The following is a 20,070-nucleotide window of genomic DNA, read 5'->3' as shown; positions in this document are numbered from 1 at the left end:
GTATATGTCTTAGTTATTACAATAACAGAAACAGTAGTCAGCTAGTTGGCATCTCTAGCAGGCTGCAGTGATACACAGCTGCATGGTGTTCACTGAGCAGGTAGAGGCTCCATCCCACTGTCAAACTGTTCTCCATCTTTGACTCACTTGTGGATTGCTTCGCCACTGACGTCTTGTGTATTAATATTCTCTGTATGTCATCTTATCCTAAACGGTGGACGTTATAGTCACAACACCACCAGCTAGCTGGTATTAGTGTAAAGCCAGCTTTAGTCACTGGAGAGCTTAAGTACACTATAAAGCGTTGGGCTAACAGTGGTCAACAGTGCTCTGTTACATTACATACGCATTTGTGTTGTTGTCACCTTTACTGCAGCTCTAGTTAGCTGTTAGCTCTCAGGCTGTAGGCTTAATGTCCTTGGAGGAGTGAGATTAAAGATGCGAGCACGAGAGGAGAGTCAGCTGCAGGTTAAGCAACTTAGCTGCGACTTGTTAGCCGGGCAGCTAACAGCATTCATACGAAGGCTGTACTCAGTGAAACATGACGTTACGTTTACTCGGAGAGTGTCACACTATCACCTCACCCAGCGGCATGTCTGTGTTGAACAGTTCACCCAAAGGAAACGGTGACTAACTAACTAGCTGTGGTTTTATCACTCACCGCCGTGGCTTTCTCCTCGTCCGCCATCTTGGGATGATCAACACTAGAAGCTGTTGCCATGGATACGTCCGTGGAATGCGGAGGAGTGGCTGGCTGGATTTATGAATGATGATTTTACTATCTGTGTGTGGTGCAGCCCTCTCCAGCCTCTCTCCAGCCTCTCTCCAACAATATCATATATATATATATATATAATATATATAATATATATATATAATAAATTATATATATTATATTATATTATATATATATAATATAATAATATAATAATATATAATATATATGTCATATTTAGGTTTAGTTATACAAAATTATACCATTACAATCATACGGTTGAAATTGGGTCTGCCATGGATGTATTAAGAGAGCTTCAAGGGCAAAACAATTACTTTCTACCACTGCAAAAACAAAATCATCCTTCTTTTTCAATGTATCATGCCTTCAAATATGCACTCAGATAAACAAAACAAAATAACTATTTCAGATAGTTTCCTATTCCACATATGACCTGTCATTAACATCAGGACATACAGTAGATTAAGATGTTCATACACATCACACCTACTGTAATATATCAGGCAATATCATCAGTAGCCTGACTGTTGATCCTCTACAGACTTTCCCATCTTATTCTCACACCTGTACACCTCACAGTTGCAGAATTAATAATAATAATTAATACTTAACTTTATCGTTAGCTCAAAATGTTAATTTTAATTGACTTTGGACTCCTGCAGGCCATGAGAATGATAGCTTTGTCTTGGATAAAAATGGATTTACCTTCGATACATGTATGTGTGAGGCATCTTGTGTTGTACTGGAGAGACTTATATACATAACCAGAGGAAAAGCAGCAGAATTTGAAAATGTTTGAAAATCTTTGTTGTAGTTTCTTGGATGTCAAGGGGCACAGTCAAATTGAAAGTGCTGTGTGTTGCCGAGTGCTGCTGAGTGCTGTTGTTGAAATTGTTGTGTTGCTGTGTCTTTTTTTTTTGTTCTTCTTCTTTGAGGTATTTATTTATTTTGTTTTATCTTTTATTTTCTTTGTTAGATAAGTGAAATACATGAAATGTCATGTCTCTCTTTCTTTGAAATTCTGACTAAACATTTCATTGTATAATTTAATTATTAATATTGTTAGTCTGTCTGTATGTAAAATTCAATCAAAATATTGTTTAAAAAAAAAAGTATACTTTCTGCTTCCATTTTTATAACATGTTTCCTTTACATGTGACTTACTGATGGTATCTCTGCACAGTGAATAGATTTGTCCTCATTAGGAACATGTAACAAACCTCGTTTCTAGCTGCACATTTACATCACGGGCTTACATCTATGTGCATTTTACATCATGTAGCGATGACATTTGGTATGTAGCTACAGTGTGAATACATATTTACTTAGCAGGCTATCTTAAAAATGATCCAACTATTCAAAAGAGGAAAACAAATGACAGTTTATTGAATGTTAAACCTGAGAACCGACTTCCAGCAAATACCCCCGGCCCCCAGTAATTTATGTTTTAAATAGGTCACCGATATGTACAACACACCTTAATACACATTCTGATCATCGAAGGGAAACTTCACCATAAAACAAATCTCTCTATTAAGACAAACAAATTCAGACAAAACACTAATAACCAACAGCCTTGTGCTCAAATCTCCACGCAAAATAATTGGTGGGTTACATCTGCTTAAAGGGATACTTCACCCACAAAATGACTATTTCTATATCAATTACTCACCACATGTTACCTTCAATTCTTGAAGAAAACTTTGTTTTTCTCACATGCCTCCATGGTGAACGGAGAATCAAAAAACAGAGAAAAGTCTTGATGAATCAAAGTGAATGGGTTAACAGCAAAACTATAAGAGGTGGACGTAGTCACCGTGAAGACACCCATTGGTTTGTGGACTACTGTTTTGAAGCCTCGAGTTTGGCATTTTGGCTGTCACCATCTTGGTTTTTGGTCTTTGCCATCTTGGTTTACCATAAACTCATGTTTACAATGTTTACTGAGGTAATAAATTAAGTGAGAAGTAGGCTCATTTTCTCAGAGACTTCTATACAATCAGACTTCTTTTTGCAACCAGAGGAGTCGCCCCCTGCTGGCTATGAGAAAGAATGACAGTTTAAGGCACTTTCTTTTCAGACCTGGTGGTTGCCCACTGATTATACTTCACAAGTTGTGTGAGAGTTTGTAAAAAGATGTTTAGATAATAGTTTTTTCTTTTGTTAAACGTGGCCCCCATTTTCTTCAATTCATCAGGACTTGCTCCGTTTTTTGATTCTCTGTTCACCGTGGAGGCATATGAGAAAAATAAAGTTTTCTTTAAGTCATTTTTTGGGTGAAGTATTCCTTTAAAAAGGAACTGAGGTTCCACCTAAACAATGTGATACAGTGTAACAGTATAAATGTATATATATATATATATATTCACAAGTAAAAATGCTAATCCCTAAAAACAAGTAGGTAGAAAGCAGCTAGGAAATACAAACTATCTGTGACTATTCAGTAACGCGACATTAGTCTGCAGTATAATTACTATGGATAAAGTCAAAAGAGTGGATAATCAACAGATAAATATTGTTCTTTCTGCTCATTATTACACTTCTCAAAGTAAATACATCTAAACTCTATACTACGTCAGTAACTTTACATTAATAAACCTGCACCCCGTCTTTCATTTGAATCACAGCAAGGCTCCATACTATGACAGAAAACATAATGGTATTCTTAACAACTCGACATAAATTAAAATGTGCCCTTCCAGTTAAACCACGTCTTCATTATTTGCCCAAAGAAGAGCTTTTTGTCTCACTTCATATAAATCAGTAATCTGATTAAAACAGTAGAAAGAAAAACCTTCATCCCCGGCCGTCACCTTCATCAATCCTCATCCTATATACAGTATTATACACATGAAAACAGCTAAATTCAAACAGTAACTGTGTTCATCGGTAGTGTAAGATAGTAACATGATCTCATTTAACAGGGGATCCAGTAGCATAAAGTGGTCCGTATGTATTAAAAATATGTTTACAAGGCAGATGATAGACCCGGTAACGCTCTACATGCTGCTATATACATACTTTAAGTGGATCCATCATTCAATGATGGGAAAACATTCTCATGTCAAGTGTGCTTTTTAGATAACGCCAACTCTTCAGTGTTTATTTATGAGGCCCCAGTGTGTGGGATAGAAAAATCCTAATACTTTCCAGCAGCGTAGTGAACAGTGAAGGGATTTAAATAAATGTACCACTAAACCCCAGCCCTGTTCAGTGATGCAGATACTTTTGCATCTTTAGTCGACTATATTAAATGAATTCCAGTTAGTTATAATGTGATGAGGTGTTCCTAATTCATTTGTGTCACTCTGCCTACTCCTCTTCTTACATTTCCCAGAATAACTTTTGATAGCGTGAATTTTGCTGTAAACTGATGAGGGGGGTAAAGAGTTCAATAACAACAGACATTACATACTTGTATAAGCCCTCTAGCTTGTCTTCTGTATGGGCCCTTTTCACAGCAGCCAGTTTGACATGTCATGCAGGGTAAACACAGGTGTAATTAATAATATTAATTAAAGCCCTGTTCCATTGAGGTGGGTCGGGGCCCTGGTATTGTGCATGCTGGATCACTGGAACGGCTGTGACACTAAATAGAACAGGATCATAATTGATTTGATCCATTACACCTGTGTTAACCCCGCTATGACATGTCATAATAGCTGATGTGGAAAGGGCCTATTATACCATATGCTATGTCTCAATTCGGATACTTCCGTTAGTACACTTCCATGTAGTACACTGTGCACACTATGAATTTACTTGCGCAGTGCGTGAATTTCAATGGGGTAGTGTCGTCTCCAATCAAATATGGCTGTTGTGCACTTACCAGAAATGACAATCGCAACATTTGACCACTTCTTCTTCTTTACAGAGAGGCGAAGTCCTGCCCCTTCCGGTGGATCATCATGGGACCTTATTTTGGAAAAAATATGTAGTCAACGGTGAGAGACAAATATTTTTTTGATCCCGTTTGAATTGCGCCATGAATCACAGTATCATTTAGTTTTGTGTGAAACCGCTCAGTGAACTACATCTCTCGCCTCGTACAATATACGTCACAAAGACTAGCTAGCTAGCTAACTTAGCTATGTTCCACGCCCAGATGTAATGTTATCTGACCTGATGTGTTTTATCCAGCGACTCCTGGTGTTTTTATAAGCCAGTAAGACAAAAGAACGAGCGAGACTAGTTGCTTGTGTGAGTTCATCCTAGTAGGAAACACACAGACATCGTAGCTTCAGAGAGAGACGTCACTTAGGACTTTTGGCTGTGTAATCTTTCTAATTATGTATTCTCATAGTCTAATACTCCAACAGTTTTACAACAAACTGAGACTTTCTTGACTTGAAAAATTATCTTTTAAATTGACAAACATCATATGTGTGATTCATGGAGCAATTCAAAACGGGATCAAAAACATAATTGTCTCTCACCGTTGACTACCGTTCATATTTTTGAAATAAGGTCCCATGGTGGTCCACTGGAAGGAGCGGCACATCACTTCTCTTTAATGGCAAACTGCAACCGGACGGATCATTACCGCCAACATTTGACAACTATTGTCGCCCGCCAAAATATCTGCCGGCTTGTTTGCTCAATTGACAATTGTATTAAACTGAATAAAAAGGAACATGATTTTACGTTTACTTGCTTGTGTTTCACACAAGGTGAAAAATATGCCGCCATCTGCCATTTTCACAAGTTTGGTATTCCCTTCCCTTCTGCTACGTAGCCAAGATGGCGACTGTTGAGGGTGAGAAGTGTCCAGCATTTCACACTCAAATTTTTGACCGTTAGGAGTACACCATCCTGGTACTCATTGTGCATTTGCCATACTTGTCAATGTGAATGCACTTAATGCACTCAAAATAGCAAGTGTAAGTACGGAATTATGCGAATTGAGACACAGAAACTTTTAAAGAAACTATTGCTATGTGGAAAATGAGGCCACGTCACTAGGCTGATCTTCTAGTGAGAAGAATTTCCTTCATCATAAGTTACTTGTTTTTTGGCCCTTTTCATTAAATAATCAAAACCTGATCCCCTAAACACACTGAAGTATGTTGGGATGTGGCTACGTTGATCAGAGAAGAGACTAGCCTGCAGCACAAAGGATGTGGGACCAGTCTAATTCCCCTGGCTCATGCCAAAGGCTCCCTGGGCAGCGGAGGTGGCAGCGCCGGCTGCAGCAGACTGGACAGTTCTGTTGGTCATGACTCCGGTGGAGAACTCGTGCTGGGCCTTGGTGAAGCTGGCACCTGTCCTTCTGTATTTCCCGTGGACCTGGGGATGTAAGAAAAGGGGCATATATTAGGGTAGTAGCAGGTTTATAAATCAGATCAAAGGATAAATCACAAGGAGCTCATGATTTCAGACCCATTGCAAAGAAGTCGGTCATTCCACTACAAAGCTCCTTTCGATTGGAATAATCTTCCTCTATTCATTGATGACCTCTTTCCACTGTGTCAGGACATCTTTACTTTCTCAACTTAAATCAACCTGTTTATGCTTTTAATTTGTGGATACTTTCAATCAAACTGAAGACAAACTGCTTCCATTTCTCTTCATGTTGATGTAACAGATTTATTATCTGTGTCATTGTCATTGTTGTCTAGCACAACAGCTGAGGGGTGGGAGAGGGTGAGCCAGCTGTCTGTATCTGTATATTTGCAGTGTATTATGTTATGTTATGTAATGCTGCTCTTGTCTGTATGTGTTTTATAAATTTGCATTATTTGTGTCCATAGGATCCCCTGGAAATGGGCAAGAATTTGACACTGTAACATTGCAAGATAGATGAGAGAGGTAGATTTCATCTAGGGGTGTAAGTCACAAGTTTCATCAGAATATGATAGTATATCGATTCTTTTGACGACGACACAATATTTGCTGATATCACAAAGTCTGCCACGATACGATTTGATTAAATTCAAGGGCCTGCGATCGATATGTGATGATATGATATGCCTATTCAACACAATATCAACTCACAAAAAGCAGCTAAAATATGATTTGGCAATTTTATTACTGGGCTCTGCAGGAAGGAGGTGCGCTTGGACGGAAATTGGTGACAAAGACGTGCCATGGAACTTTCAAAATGAAGGCATCATGAACTATTGTACTTATTTGAATGAAAAAAATGTGATGATTGTGTATCATTATGTGTATTTCAATGCAGATTTGGGTCAAGATGCAGCTAAAAAATGTCTCACCATCTCTACGATTAAAATATTTTTTTAGGACTGGTGGAGGTATGTGTGCTCTATGATTACCTCCTAGTTGCAGTTAGGATTTTTGGCAGGTGTTTACAGCAAGAGCACATATTTGCAAATAATAATAATGGCAACATGGTCTTCAGACTCCACATAGCGCACACACTTGCTGTTAAAATGGATTGAAGTCTTCCTACCATGGTCACAGAGAGCTACTGTCCTTAAAAATGGCATTTTTTTTTGACTCTTTCCAAGTAAATAATTTGTCGCCTGATCTGCTGAGAGTGGTTCTGAACCTTCATGTTATATAACCTTTCAACAGTTTGGAGATCTTCATATTCCCTCTGATGCCTTGGTTGACCTTTCATTGCAGCTGCATTTGTTTTGTCATCAGCTTTTTTTAGCTTCTCTCGCTATGTTTGTCTCTTTGATCTGCATGCCCGTCACTGAGCTGGAGCGAAATTAAACAATATGAAGCCATAGTGGGAATATCCATATTTCTATATGTATGCCACTCCATGTTCGACTTTCTATTTTGGGAAAGTTCAAATTGATCATGAGGCACTATCATCTTTAATTTTACTGCAAACATACAGTATGTGTAGACTGTAATTATGTAGACTGAAATATATATTAAACTTGGTTAATATTCAAATAGTAACATGTAAAAGTACAAACTGTAACATGGCTGAATAAGAGAAGTTTGACATTAGCGTACCATTTTGAGTAGGATGACTGCCAGGATAGCGTTAACAGTGAAAAAGCCGGCCACCACCATCATCACCACCGCCACGGGCAAGTTTTTGCCAATCATGCTGATGGCTGCGATCCATCCGCTGTCAACAACAGAGAGACATACAAACAAAACAGCCATGTGTCATTTCACATTTTCTCTACAGTGAGCATGTATTGTACAGTATACAACTGAATTTTCTGGCATTAAAAAAATAGTATGAAAATGACTGAATTAAAGAGATGAGTCAACATCGTAACCTGCCCCAGTGACCAATGGAAAAGCATGAAGTTTGAAAAAGTGAATGCTGGGAAAGCTTAATATATTACATGATATAGAAAAGAAACCCAAAGAAGAAAAGTTCCACACACTTACAAAGCAGCAACCCAGACAAGTTAGGGCAGCAGGAATCTGTCAAAGAGATGCAAGAGAGGAGAAACAGGGCAAGAACACACACACAAACACACATGAAGAAACACCCATGCACACCCACATTTACTACGAATCTACCCAAAACACTGACTCATTCTTACTAATGAAAATAGAAAACCTGTTGTTAGCAATGAACAAATGTCAATTACACCACACGTTCCCTTTCACCCAACATGCAGATGATTATTCAGTTTCAAAAGGTTCCCACTGACCTGTTTCCCCACTTGGGGATCCCCACAGTCTGGATGATGTACACCGCCACTTGGATGAAAAAGACAAAGAAGAAGAAAAAGAAGCTGAAGGAGCTGTCAGACCTGGAGAGGGGGAAAGAGACAACACAAAGGACATGTTATTAATGGTAAGAGGTCCGAAACGATTGGCAATAGCAAAATAACATAATAACATCATAACATATTGCATTCATAACACCAGTCGGTATCATTAGCATTTTATCAATACAAGCCTTTTACGCTTATTGATACTCCTTATCGGTTCTGTTTCATTACTAAATAATTGCTTTATAATATATTATCTAAACAAGAATAAATTCAGAACAGGATTAGAATTTATTTATATTTTAAATCTAATTAAATGTTGTTTCTAGAGCAGCAACAGTAATGTTTACAACAGCAAAGTCACAATATAAACGCAATAATATCTCACTGGAAACAAAATCTAAAATGTCAATAAAAAAAAATAATGTTCCTGAGTGAAGTTTATAAAGAATGAAAAACACAGACATCAGTCATTCAGTTTTGAACTTTGAAACAGCTGTTTCAGATGCTTCTTCTCTGCCTTTGAGATCCTTAAAAAGTGCTATATAAGTTTAATATATTATTAAAAAACACCTTTTTTTGTTGAAAAAAAATTTGAAATAAAATGAAAGCACTGAGCTGTAAGCAAGAAAAAAAAATTCTGATACAGTATTAACATTTGAATTCTAATATATTTAATGGAGTGCAGAGTGGCTCCCTTGTACACCTCTGGCTGGGTTGGAGGATGAAGGTGTTCACAAAGTTTTATTAAAGTAAAATAAAAAAATAAAAAACACTGCTAACTAGTTTATCTGCATGTGTCCCTATTTCTACTGCTCGTACAACAAAACAGTTCCATCCAGTCCTGTACATCATGCAAATCAAAGACTACGTCATCGTCAGCACAAGGCGAGTAACACAGTGTACCTGAAGGCCTTGTAGACGGGCCGGTACCAGCAGATGAAGGACACAGGGGTGAAGAGGAGGAACCAGAGGATGGACAGACCGAAGTCAACGCCGTACTGAGAGTCTGCCGTGAAGTAAGCCAGGCAGCCCAGCACGTTGAGGAAGAGAGTGGCACTGTGGACTGGGAGACACACAGGAAACCAGTGAGCTGGAATGGTAACTATCATCAAAGACATCAACATAAGGACAAACGCACCACTCTGCTTTTGGATGGCTAAAAAAGAGAGTTTATAGTAAACCATCTTTGGTGCCCTTTAGAGGAATTAATAGGTGTGACAGACATTAATGATGTGAAGGATGTGTGATGTGTGAAAGGGTTTGGTACTGGCAACTACACTCTCACTGCTGGACTTTAAAAGGAGTGCAACTGAAATGAACCAATGGGTCTTATACAGCAACAGTCTCTTAAATTTCTCTCATATTGCTCTTAATTTTCTGCTAAGAGAAATAATGAGAAGTCAACTTCAGATGCACCAAACTTTCTTAACCATCCAAATCCGCTTTGACCCAGGTGTGCTGAATGATGAATCACAATTCATCATAAATTGGAGGTGTGGCCGATTTGTTGATTACTAGCATAAGTAACGCCCCCTAAACACTATATAAGGGCAGGTGTTGTGCCGCAAATACTTTGGCACATGCCCAAGAATTGGAGAGATGCCACCAAAAAAAGGCTGTAAGAAGAAGAAGAACTTCAGCAGTAGTGACATTGTGATTTTCCAGAGTGTCAGTACTGGCGTTACAGGAAAATCAAAAAGTGTCAAAGAGCAGTATGTAAGAACACACGCAATATCATCCAAGGGTTTTTATAGTCTTAATTGGGTTCAATGGACCAATAGAATTTCTTTAGCCCACAAATTTAACTAAAACATATAATAATATAAATTTGATTTTATGATATTCATGCATTTTTTATGTTCCTCAAATTTGAAACATGTTTCTTTACGTTAGACAAACAATTTGTAGACTGTGAAAACCAACGTTTTTTTTCTTATTTTCTTAAGAGTGCTCTCGACCACTCGTGCTCTCTTACCCAAAAGAAGAGCAAACATAAGAAAACATTGGTGAATCCCAGAAATCAATGGGTACTAACAAAATAAGAACAAATCGTGGATACCAACAAAAATAAGAGAAAATTTGTTATTTTACTGCTTCCTGCATGAGGCCCAAAGTACGTTCTACTGCATATTCTGAGAAATCCCCAATCCTAAAATGTTAAAAATGTATTCATATAATGACCAAATCCACCAAAAAGCAACAGTTAGGGCTGATTATATCTAAAATGCTAATCACGCTTTTTTTTTTATCAATATTGAGATCATGATTATTTATCATGATTATTCATTCATTTTAGGGACAAATTATTTTTTATTGTACTTTCACATTTAAATAAACAGAGCGCTGCTTTCACGCCCATGTTGTGCTACATTTCTGCTAATGTACAAATATTTGCATCAAAATAAGACTTAAAATAAGGTTCTTCTTGTTCAACTGAATTCAGTGCATTTTCGTTTTGCCCGTCTGCTCTCTGTTATTACTCTTCTACTCTGGGCTGCAGCCGCAACAATCAAAATAGTTTTTCGCAGGTCGCCGCTGTAAGGTGTACATGACAGCTCCCAAAAAGGGAAGCCAAAACTCTTCATCACCCCCTGTTGGCTGGCGGTTAGTTTAGGAAGCTCTTGATTTGATGTGCAGCAGAGGTTTCTCTGAGGGAGCGCGCCAAAATCGTGATCCCGATTAATATTTGATTCATTGTGCACCCCTAAAAACAGTATGTTTACGATTCATATTGTTGTGATGTTAAATATTTTACGTAATTCAAAAAACTGTCAGTGTTGTCAGATGACCTATAAATGAATCAATATCGTATAGAAAACTAGGAATATTATGTTGTAAGTCATGATGTGAAGATGCTGACATTTGCCAGCCCTATACTCTACAGCCTCAATTATACTCCTGAACAGACGCATACACACACAGCAGCAGACATTACGGACGCGTATTATTTCTGTTTATACTGTCCGCTTGGAGGACGCATTCCACACATGTGTAGTAGATTGCAATGCTACCACTTGTAGTGAAGTGACGGTGCGGTCACAACAAATTGTTGGTGCGAGGGCGTCCGCACAGAGCCTACGCATATACCCTCTGATGAAGAAATGTACAGGTGGAGAGTATAATTTAGGCTTACAGGTACAATGCACTGAGGTGTGTAGTAGACCTAGGTTACTACACACCTCAGTTTTAAAATGAGACTTGTTAACATGCCAAACCATCAGATGTCAACCAGACTATCTTATGGATCAATGACTTTTTCATATTCAAAAACAAGAGGTATGAATGAACAATAGTGCATGCAGGTACGTACACATCCAGAGGTAGTACATCCTCTTGCAGATCCTGCGGTACTCGTCAGGGATTTCCTCCTCAAAGTCCTGATGGAAGCACGGCTTCACGGGGGAGAACGAGGGCAGAGGTGGCCAGTTGTTCTCTTTAGCTGACGGACAAAAAAAAACACAGCTGGATTAACATTGTGAGTGGTGTCACTTCTTATTGCTTGTAAGTACAACACAAGTTTACATGCAACTTCTAAAACAACGACTACTTACCACCAGAGTTGAGCGCTCTGCCTGCGGTCCTGTTCTGCAGGTCCTGCTCCTTCCGCTCCAGCTCAGCTGCTTTCTTCTCCAGCTCCTCCTGCTGTTTGATCAGGTTGGCCTGGCCAGCAGCTGCACTCGCCTGGTGGGTGAAGGAAGAGTTGCACTCTTAACAATATTGTCACTGCAACACTACAACTCCCTGCTGCATTTTCCCTCCTAGTGATGAGAAATTCATGAGCTACACTACAGGCAACAGTACATCCACCCCACACCTGATCCAGCTGTCTAAGACACCGGTTCCTGAGACCAAATGTTATCCGGATTTTCTAATCATAACTATGGACTCTCTACTAGAGCCCAAGTGCAGTTGCACCAAAGAGAACTGACAAGATGGTTTTTCAACTGTAAAATGTGTAAAATATACATATACTTTGGTCATAAATCCCTATCAAAATGTCATTTATACAGCGGTGGAATTTCACTTTTATATTTACTTTACATTAAGTACTGTACTTACGTACAATTTTGACATACTTGTACTTTACTTGAATATTTCCATTCTATGCTACTTTATACTTCTACTCCACTACATTTCAGAGGCAAATGTTGTACTTTTCACTACACTACATTGATTTGACACACAGTTACTTTTTACATAAAAAAACAGACATATTTATATGATACGATGCAGTGCTATACTACTAATCTACTCAGTAGTATTACAAAGTACATAAAATGCTCTTACATGTCTTCATTAGTGATAAAAACAAAATAGTATAATATTTTACAATAATAGAACACTTTGAGAGGAGCCATTCTGCATAATGAGTACTTTTATTTTATATACTTTAAGTACATTTTCTTGATAATACTTCTGTACTTTTACTTCAGTAACATTTTGCATTCAGGACTTTTACTTGGAGTAATTTAGACCATGGTATTTCTGTTTCTTTTTTACTTAAGTAAAGGATCTGAGTATGTCGTCCAGCACTGCATTTATATTTGTGTTTATGTGAAAAAGAAACTTGTATCAGACTATGTATTATCTGTTTTTATGAACTCTCAAATATCAGCTTCAAAAATTCATTATTGGTCAGGGCTCTACTCCACAATTCACTCTTTAACTCAAAACATGTGTATTATCATTGTCCTCATCTATTGTTTTTAGGGACCAAAGACATCCTTAGTTGGCTAACACTAATAGGATTTTGTCAGCTAATCGATTAATTAATTTAATCAACATATCAGATTTCTCCACAAAGAACCACATTAAAGCACCACTTTAAACCTTGTGTTTATCAGAGATGTGCTCATAAGTTTGTGGAAATAAGTCATTCAGCATGAAAAAAGCATTAAAAATGACCAATCGACTAAAGAAATCTTAGACCAAAACGACTGATTCTTGGACTAATCGACTAAGAAGGGTGCAGACCTAGTTGTTTTTGGACAATCGAATCCACCGTCAACCCCTCTAGACAGATGGATTCATCTCAGCGGCCGTATAAAAAGGCTGAAATGTGATTTCACACCAGCTTATTTCATTTCCTTTATTTGTGAACGTGTGTGTGTGTGTGTGACTCACTTGTGCGCTCTGCTCCACAGAGGTCTGCAGGATGGCGGGTTGAGAGGAGGTAGCGGAGATGGGGATTGTCGTGCCAGTGTGGTTTCCCTGTGAGACAAATGAATGAAGCAATAATAAAAATTTGAAATAACAAAAGTTCTGCTCAATAATCTTGAACAACTACACATCACATCAGTAGTTATTATTATTAAAATTACCATTTCAGTTGCAGAGAATGGGTTGAACTCGTCAGTGACTCCGCTGGTGGCTTCTGTGATTGAAGCATCCTGAAAAAGAGCACAACTTGGTGTTATTATGTGGGGGGGTTTTAAGAAGCCTTCACTTTTTTTTATTTGGTGCCCTGTGTGGAGTGAGCAGAGTCCCAACCAGTCCAGGAAGAGCACACCACATCAACTATTTATAGACTCTGTCTTGGCCCTGGACCACATCTGTCTCAGTTAAAACACCATTTCTCTGGTTTGAACAAGCACAAATGTGCTTTTTCTTTAAGTAAATATTTCAAAAAGACACATGTTTACTTAGAACCAGGAGGTTACTTCCAGTTCCTATGAGATATTAGATCTGAAAACACATGAATATGATAATTAGCCCAAAAAAACACCTAATAAAGATATAAAGCTGCTATAGGCATACAAAGTGCAACATTAACTCCCAAATTTCCCTCTTGAGGATCTGGTTAACAAAATGAATGGCGTGTTGAAGAGGAGTCCCAGTAACAGTCTGAATATCAGCAGGTTGCACCTGTTGGAGGCTCTGCTCACCTGCGCAGGTGAGTTAACAGCCCACGTATACAGCGTAAACACAGTTTTACACAGAGAATCTCGATAAATAGTCTATATACGTGGACTACAACGTGTCATACTTCATATTAGTGACGATTGTTAGTCAGGAAATGCTGAGGCCAAACCCAGCAACCAACCAAACAGGTTTTAGTTGCAGCAGATCTCTTTCAGTCTTCACCTGACACTGAAAACAAGCGTCTTTAAAACACTTCACACACAGAAAACACAGCGACAGTCTCACCTGGAAGGGGTTTATGTCCAACGGGTCCACGAAGGGGTTGCTGTCTAGTCCTGACATGGTGCAGAAAAGTTATATCTAGTGTTGAAATCAACAAGACGACAGCTCCGTGTCCCCGGCGGCTGCTGCTCCTCTGATGCTGCTCTGCTGCTAGTGACACACTGAGCTCTGCGCATGCGCCAATAGGTTGGTGGCCCGCGTCACCAGGAAGCTGTCAGACAGGTCATTTCTAATCAATTAACCTACCTGGATATCTACCTTTATTGTTTAGAAATAATGTCTCTGTGTTCTTGTCATTTATTTTGAGAAACCCACTACAGTAATCTCTGAGTAGCCAGTAGTAGTATCTTCTTTTTCCTTTTTTTTTTTTAAATTTTATTTATTTATTCATTATTATCATTATTATTTATTTATTTTTCTTTTCTATTTATATACATATATATATATATATATGTATGTGTATGTGTGTATGTAAGTGTATATGTGTATGTGTATGTATATATAAACTGGAAAAACAAAGTTCGGAAACTTGTGTTTGGTGGATTATTTCTCTGTTGTTACAATGCTAATTGGCATTGTATTTTACATCGTTGGAAAGCCTGTTTATTTACCTACGCAATGATGTCCAACTTGTAAGGATCATGCATTTGTGGGATGAGCAGCACAGCTGATTATGTGGGTAGCGCCCAAGAAAAATTTGCCAAAATGCTCTAAACAGTGTATTCTCATAAGGCTACCAGGAAGCCTGCAATGACTGCCCTTCACCGTCAGGCCCGTTTGCGCTGGTGTCGACAACACAGACAATGGAACCTGAACATGTGGGGGAATGTCATGTTCAGTGATGAGTCCAGGTTCTGTCTGCGAAAGTTGGACGGCAGGGTCAAAGTATAGAGACGACGTGGAGAACGCTATGCTGATTGTAGCACCGATGGAGTAACAGCTTTTGGTGGGGGCAGTGTCATGGTGTGGGGCGGCATCCTCCTCACTGGCAAAACAAGGCTTGTCATCATTGAAGGCCATCTCAATGCAGGGAGATATCGGGATGAGATTCTGCAGCCAGTGGCGATCCCATATCTCCACAATCTGGGACCTAACTTCATCCTCCAAGATGACAACGCTCACCCCCACAGAGCCAGGGTTATCACAGACTACCTCCACAATGTGGGAGTAGAGAGAATGGAACGGCCTGCCAAGAGTCCAGACCTCAACCCAATTCAACTTGTGGGATCAGCTTGGGCGTGCTGTACGTGTTAGAGTGACCAACACAACCATGCTGGCTGACCTGCAACGAATCCTGGTTGAGGAATGGAACGCCATCCCACAGCAACGTGTGACCAGGTTGGTGACCAGCATGAGGAGGAGGTGCCAGGCTGTTGTAGCTGTGTATGGATCTTCCAACGCTACTGAGGCTCCTGACGGTGTATTAAATGAATAAAGTGTAAAATAGCCAATATGTCTTGTTTGTTCTTTGTTACTGATAGAGAGTTCAATCATCCAATCCACCAAACAACTCAAAACAAGAGTCAATACCAACAGGAGAATACACTGTTTACCATTGACGGAGCATTTTGGCAAATTTTTCTTGGGCGCTACCCACATAATCAGCTGTGCTGCTCATCCCACAAATGCATGATCCTTACAAGTGGGACATCATTGCGAAGGTAAATAAACAGGCTTTCCAACGATGTAAAATACAATGACCATTAGCATTGTAACAACAGAGAAATAATCCACAAAACACAAGTTTCCAAACTTTGTTTTTCTAGTATATATACACATGTAGGCAAAATTGTTGGTACCCTTCCGTTAAAGAAAGAAAAACCCACAATGGTCAATACCTTGAAACTGACAAAAGTAATAATAAATAAAAATTTACTGAAAATGAACTAATGAAAATCAGTCATTGCTTTTGAATTATGGTTCAACAGAATCATTTAAAAAAACAAACTAATGAAACTGGCCTGGACAAAAATGATGGTACCCTTAACTTAATATTTTGTTGCACAACCTTTTGAGGCAATCACTGCAAACAAGCGATTTCTGTAACTCTCAATGAGACTTCTGCACCTGTCGACAGGTATGTTGGCCCACTCCTCTTGAGCAAACTGCTCCAGCTGTCTCAGGTTTGAAGGGTGCCTTCTCCAGACTGCATGTTTCAGCTCCTTCCACAGATGTTCAATAGGATTTAGATCCGGGCTCATAGAAGGCCACTTCAGAATAGTCCAATGTTTTGTTCTTAGCCATTCTTGGGTGTTTTTAGCTGTGTTTCTGGTCATTATCCTGTTTGAGGACCCATGACCTGCAACTGAGACCAAGCTTTCTGACACTGGGCAGCACATTTCGCTCCAGAATGCCTTGATAGTCTTCAGATTTCATTGTACCCTGCACAGATTCAAGACACCCTGTGCCAGATGCAGCAAAGCAGCCCCATAACATAACCGAGCCTCCTCCATGTTTCACATTAGGTACAGTGTTCTTTTCTTTGGATGCTTCATCTCTTCGTCTGTGAACATAGAGCTGATGTGACTTGCCAAAAAACTCCAGTTTTGTCTCATCTGTCCAAAGGACATTCTCCCAGAAGCTTTGTGGCTTGTCAATATGCATTTTGGCAAATTCCAGTCTCACTTTTTTATGATTTGGTGTCCTCCTGGGTCGTCAATGTCTGATTTTCATTAGTTAATTTTCAGTAAATTTTTATTTATTATTACTTTTGTCAGTTTCAAATTATTTCAGTGACCATTGTGGGTTTTTCTTTCTTTAACGGAAGGGTACCAACAATTTTGCCTACGTGTGTATATACATACTGTATATATGGGTGTATGTATGTATGTATGTATACGTGTATGTATGTGTATATGTTTATGCGTGTATATGTGTATATATATATGTATGTGTGTGTGTATGTAGGTATGTATATATATATATATATTTTTTTATTATTATTTTAATTTTTCTCTCTTCTTCATCTTCTTATTTCATGACTTATTTGTGGATACTCTCCCTGCGTTGTATTCTCTACAATTTGAATTTTATGTATCCGTGATTGAGAATCAGTTAGGTCTTTTGTGGCCAGCTGTGGCTGTTTGTGTGTATGTTGCTGTCAGGTATGATTAATTGATGCGTTGTTTCACGGGTGAGTGTTGTTCAGAAAAACTAAATTAACTTTCCCTGTATAGAGCCTGTTCTATTGATTATTGACAATTAATAAAAAAAAGACCGTTGAAAGAAAGAAAGAATAATGTCAATTGGTTGCAAAAGTGCGGTTCTCGTGACAGAAATGAGATCCAGTCTGTTGTGATAAATGTACAAAAAGAGCTCTTTTTAAAACTTTACTCTGGTTTTTAGGCTTTTCAGTTGCCTTTAGGTGCTGTCGGAATTGTCAGTTACATAAATGACTAAACAAACCTGGGTAGGAGGTTGGAAAATGGGAATTTCATATCATAGGCATGCCTATGATATGAAACAATTTTATTCATTATAATACAAATTTTAATTTATTTATTATGTTGTATATGTTGCCACTTTAAAGCTGTAGTGGGTAGAATTGGAGCAAACATGATTAATAAAAGGTATTTTTATAAAACGGTCACTATATCCTGACAGTAGTGCATGACACAGGTAATCTGAACAAAATCACGTTCTTCTGTGTCCTCCGGTGCTCCTATAATGGCATCAAGATTTCACAGACCGTAGGAAAACAACCAATCAGAGCCGAGCTGGAGTGTTGCCGTCTCTGAGCAGCTGTCAATATCTCGTGAAGTCCGATCAAACGGTCAAACTAGGCAGCGCTGATCAAGTTTGTTGTTTTTATGGAATTTTTGATGATGCCAAAAACGTTCTGCCCACTGCCAGTGCTTATGTCCTGTGGTTGAATTTTAGCCAGTGAAAGAAGTACTCAGATCTTTTATTTAAAGGAACAGTGTGTAGCATTTAGGGAGATCTATTGGCAGAAATTGAATATAATATTAATACGTATGTTTTCTTTAGTGTATAATCACCTGAAAATAAGAAACGTTGGGTTTTCGTTACCTTATAATGAGACGTTTATATCTACATACGGAGCGGGTCCTCTTCACAGAGCCGGCCGCCATGTTTCTACAGTAGCCCAGAACGGACAAACCAAACACGGGCTCTAGATAGGGACATTCACTTCTTCACGTCTTCGCGTCGGCCACCATAGTTCTCCTACACGCTTAGCACACGGGGGATTTAAGTTGGTTGCAATCTGCAACCTCACTGCTAGATGTCGTCAGATCCTACACACTGCACCTTTAAGTAAAAGTAGCAATACCACAGTGTAAAAATACTGTTACAAGTAAACATCCTGCAAAGTAAAAGTACACAAGCATTAGCATCAAAAGAGTAAATGTACTTTGTTACATTAAACCACTGCTTTTAGCTGTGTATCTCTGTAAATTACTTTGTGCCCCATAAAAGTAAGAAAAACACATACGGCTGCATTGGGCTATTTAAAACATCTTTTGACTGAAGCACATCTTCTCTTCTTCATTAGGACCCGGCAGCACAGAGACTACATTTGGGTTGGTTTTGTTCTCAAAAATGAAATTCACTGTTTTTTTCAGTAAGTAAAAGTAAATGCTGTAATTTCTTTAATTTCATTACAGGTGGAGACTTTAAACAGGTGTTTTACTGATCCCCTCCAAGGCTGGACTGGTTGTTATTACACCTTGTTATATTACATTTCATGATTGTACCCCTTTTAGCCATTTCAAATGCCTCCTAACTACTTTTTTTTGTCTATTTATGGCTGGACACTTGAACTCTGTGATATCCAAAGGTGATGAAACAAATGGACCTTAGCAAAATGTGAATGAAAATTGTCTGCTCTCTTTAGGCTACACGAGAGGTAAGCAGAGTTTCAATAGCTCTATCTCAGGAGCAGTTCAATAGGTTTATAATTGCAAAGCCAATATCTGTTTATACCGGCGGGGGAGAAATGGCCCCAAACCACAGATTATCATTTCTGTGACAATAAAAATGCAGAAGACATAACCCTGGGTTGAGTAACTCCTGCTCCTCTTAATTCAACTGTTAAATGACTTACAAGGACAGAAGCAGCACCTGCAGGATGAACAAATGTAGATAGGGCCGGCAACAAGAACAAACTGTGCATTACCTGTTCTCCCAAGAGGAAGGTCTCATTACATTTCCATGAAGGAGGAAACCGATTCCTACAGCAATGATACGGCAGTAACAATAACATGAAACCCGCAGTTATCAAAGATTATGGATGTATTATTGTAATCTCAGTGCAAATATTCTTAGGGAGAAGCTCCTTTTCTTTTAAAGAAGGGGTGGTAGCACTTGTGACCAAAAACTATTACAAAATGCACCTTGAGAACTCAACTGTGCTACTAGAAGTGCAATGTGACTAAAATACAGCAAATGATATTTATCTCTGAGGCAGAACCGATTCAGAAGACAATTCAGCCTCTTCCTTAAAGTAAGAGATTCAATATAACTTTTACTGAATAGTGGCCTCTGGTGACCAATACAGGATAATGGTAAATG

The 20,070-nt window shown here is 38.7% G+C and overlaps 2 protein-coding genes across 4 annotated transcripts in view; both read right to left on the bottom strand.

Annotated features, from left to right (window-relative positions):
- The window catches only part of bbs4 (Bardet-Biedl syndrome 4), a 28,296-nt gene extending 27,545 nt beyond the window's left edge, over positions 1-751 (bottom strand). The window contains exon 1 of one of the 2 annotated variants that reach the window (XM_074621523.1): positions 662-751. In XM_074621523.1, the coding sequence (XP_074477624.1) occupies positions 662-721 (60 nt within the window). In that variant the 5' untranslated portion in view covers positions 722-751. Of the gene's footprint in view, positions 1-365; positions 601-661 lie in introns of those variants that run through there. The other variant, XM_074621533.1, reaches the window with a different exon arrangement.
- Positions 752-2,096: 1,345 nt separating this feature from the next.
- scamp2l (secretory carrier membrane protein 2, like) lies at positions 2,097-14,747 on the bottom strand. 2 transcript variants are annotated; one of them, XR_012592120.1, is made up of 10 exons: positions 14,542-14,747; positions 13,716-13,784; positions 13,519-13,605; positions 11,946-12,075; positions 11,705-11,833; positions 9,298-9,457; positions 8,329-8,430; positions 7,670-7,787; positions 5,241-6,022; positions 2,097-4,602 (listed from the first exon to the last, which is right to left on the bottom strand). XR_012592120.1 is itself a non-coding variant. In XM_074621510.1 (9 exons), exons 1-9 carry the CDS (start codon positions 14,596-14,598, stop codon positions 5,867-5,869), a joined length of 1,008 nt encoding a protein of 335 aa, XP_074477611.1. In that variant the 5' UTR covers positions 14,599-14,747; the 3' UTR covers positions 2,097-5,866. The 2 variants fall into 2 exon arrangements, 1 of the variants encoding a protein (XP_074477611.1); XM_074621510.1 differs by having other exon boundaries at positions 2,097-6,022.
- Between the last annotated feature and the right edge of the window lie 5,323 nt (positions 14,748-20,070).

The sequence above is a fragment of the Sebastes fasciatus genome, chromosome 2 (genome assembly GCF_043250625.1).
Source record: "Sebastes fasciatus isolate fSebFas1 chromosome 2, fSebFas1.pri, whole genome shotgun sequence".
NCBI lineage: Eukaryota > Metazoa > Chordata > Actinopteri > Perciformes > Sebastidae > Sebastes > Sebastes fasciatus.
This window is presented reverse-complemented; position numbering and strand designations above follow the sequence as displayed.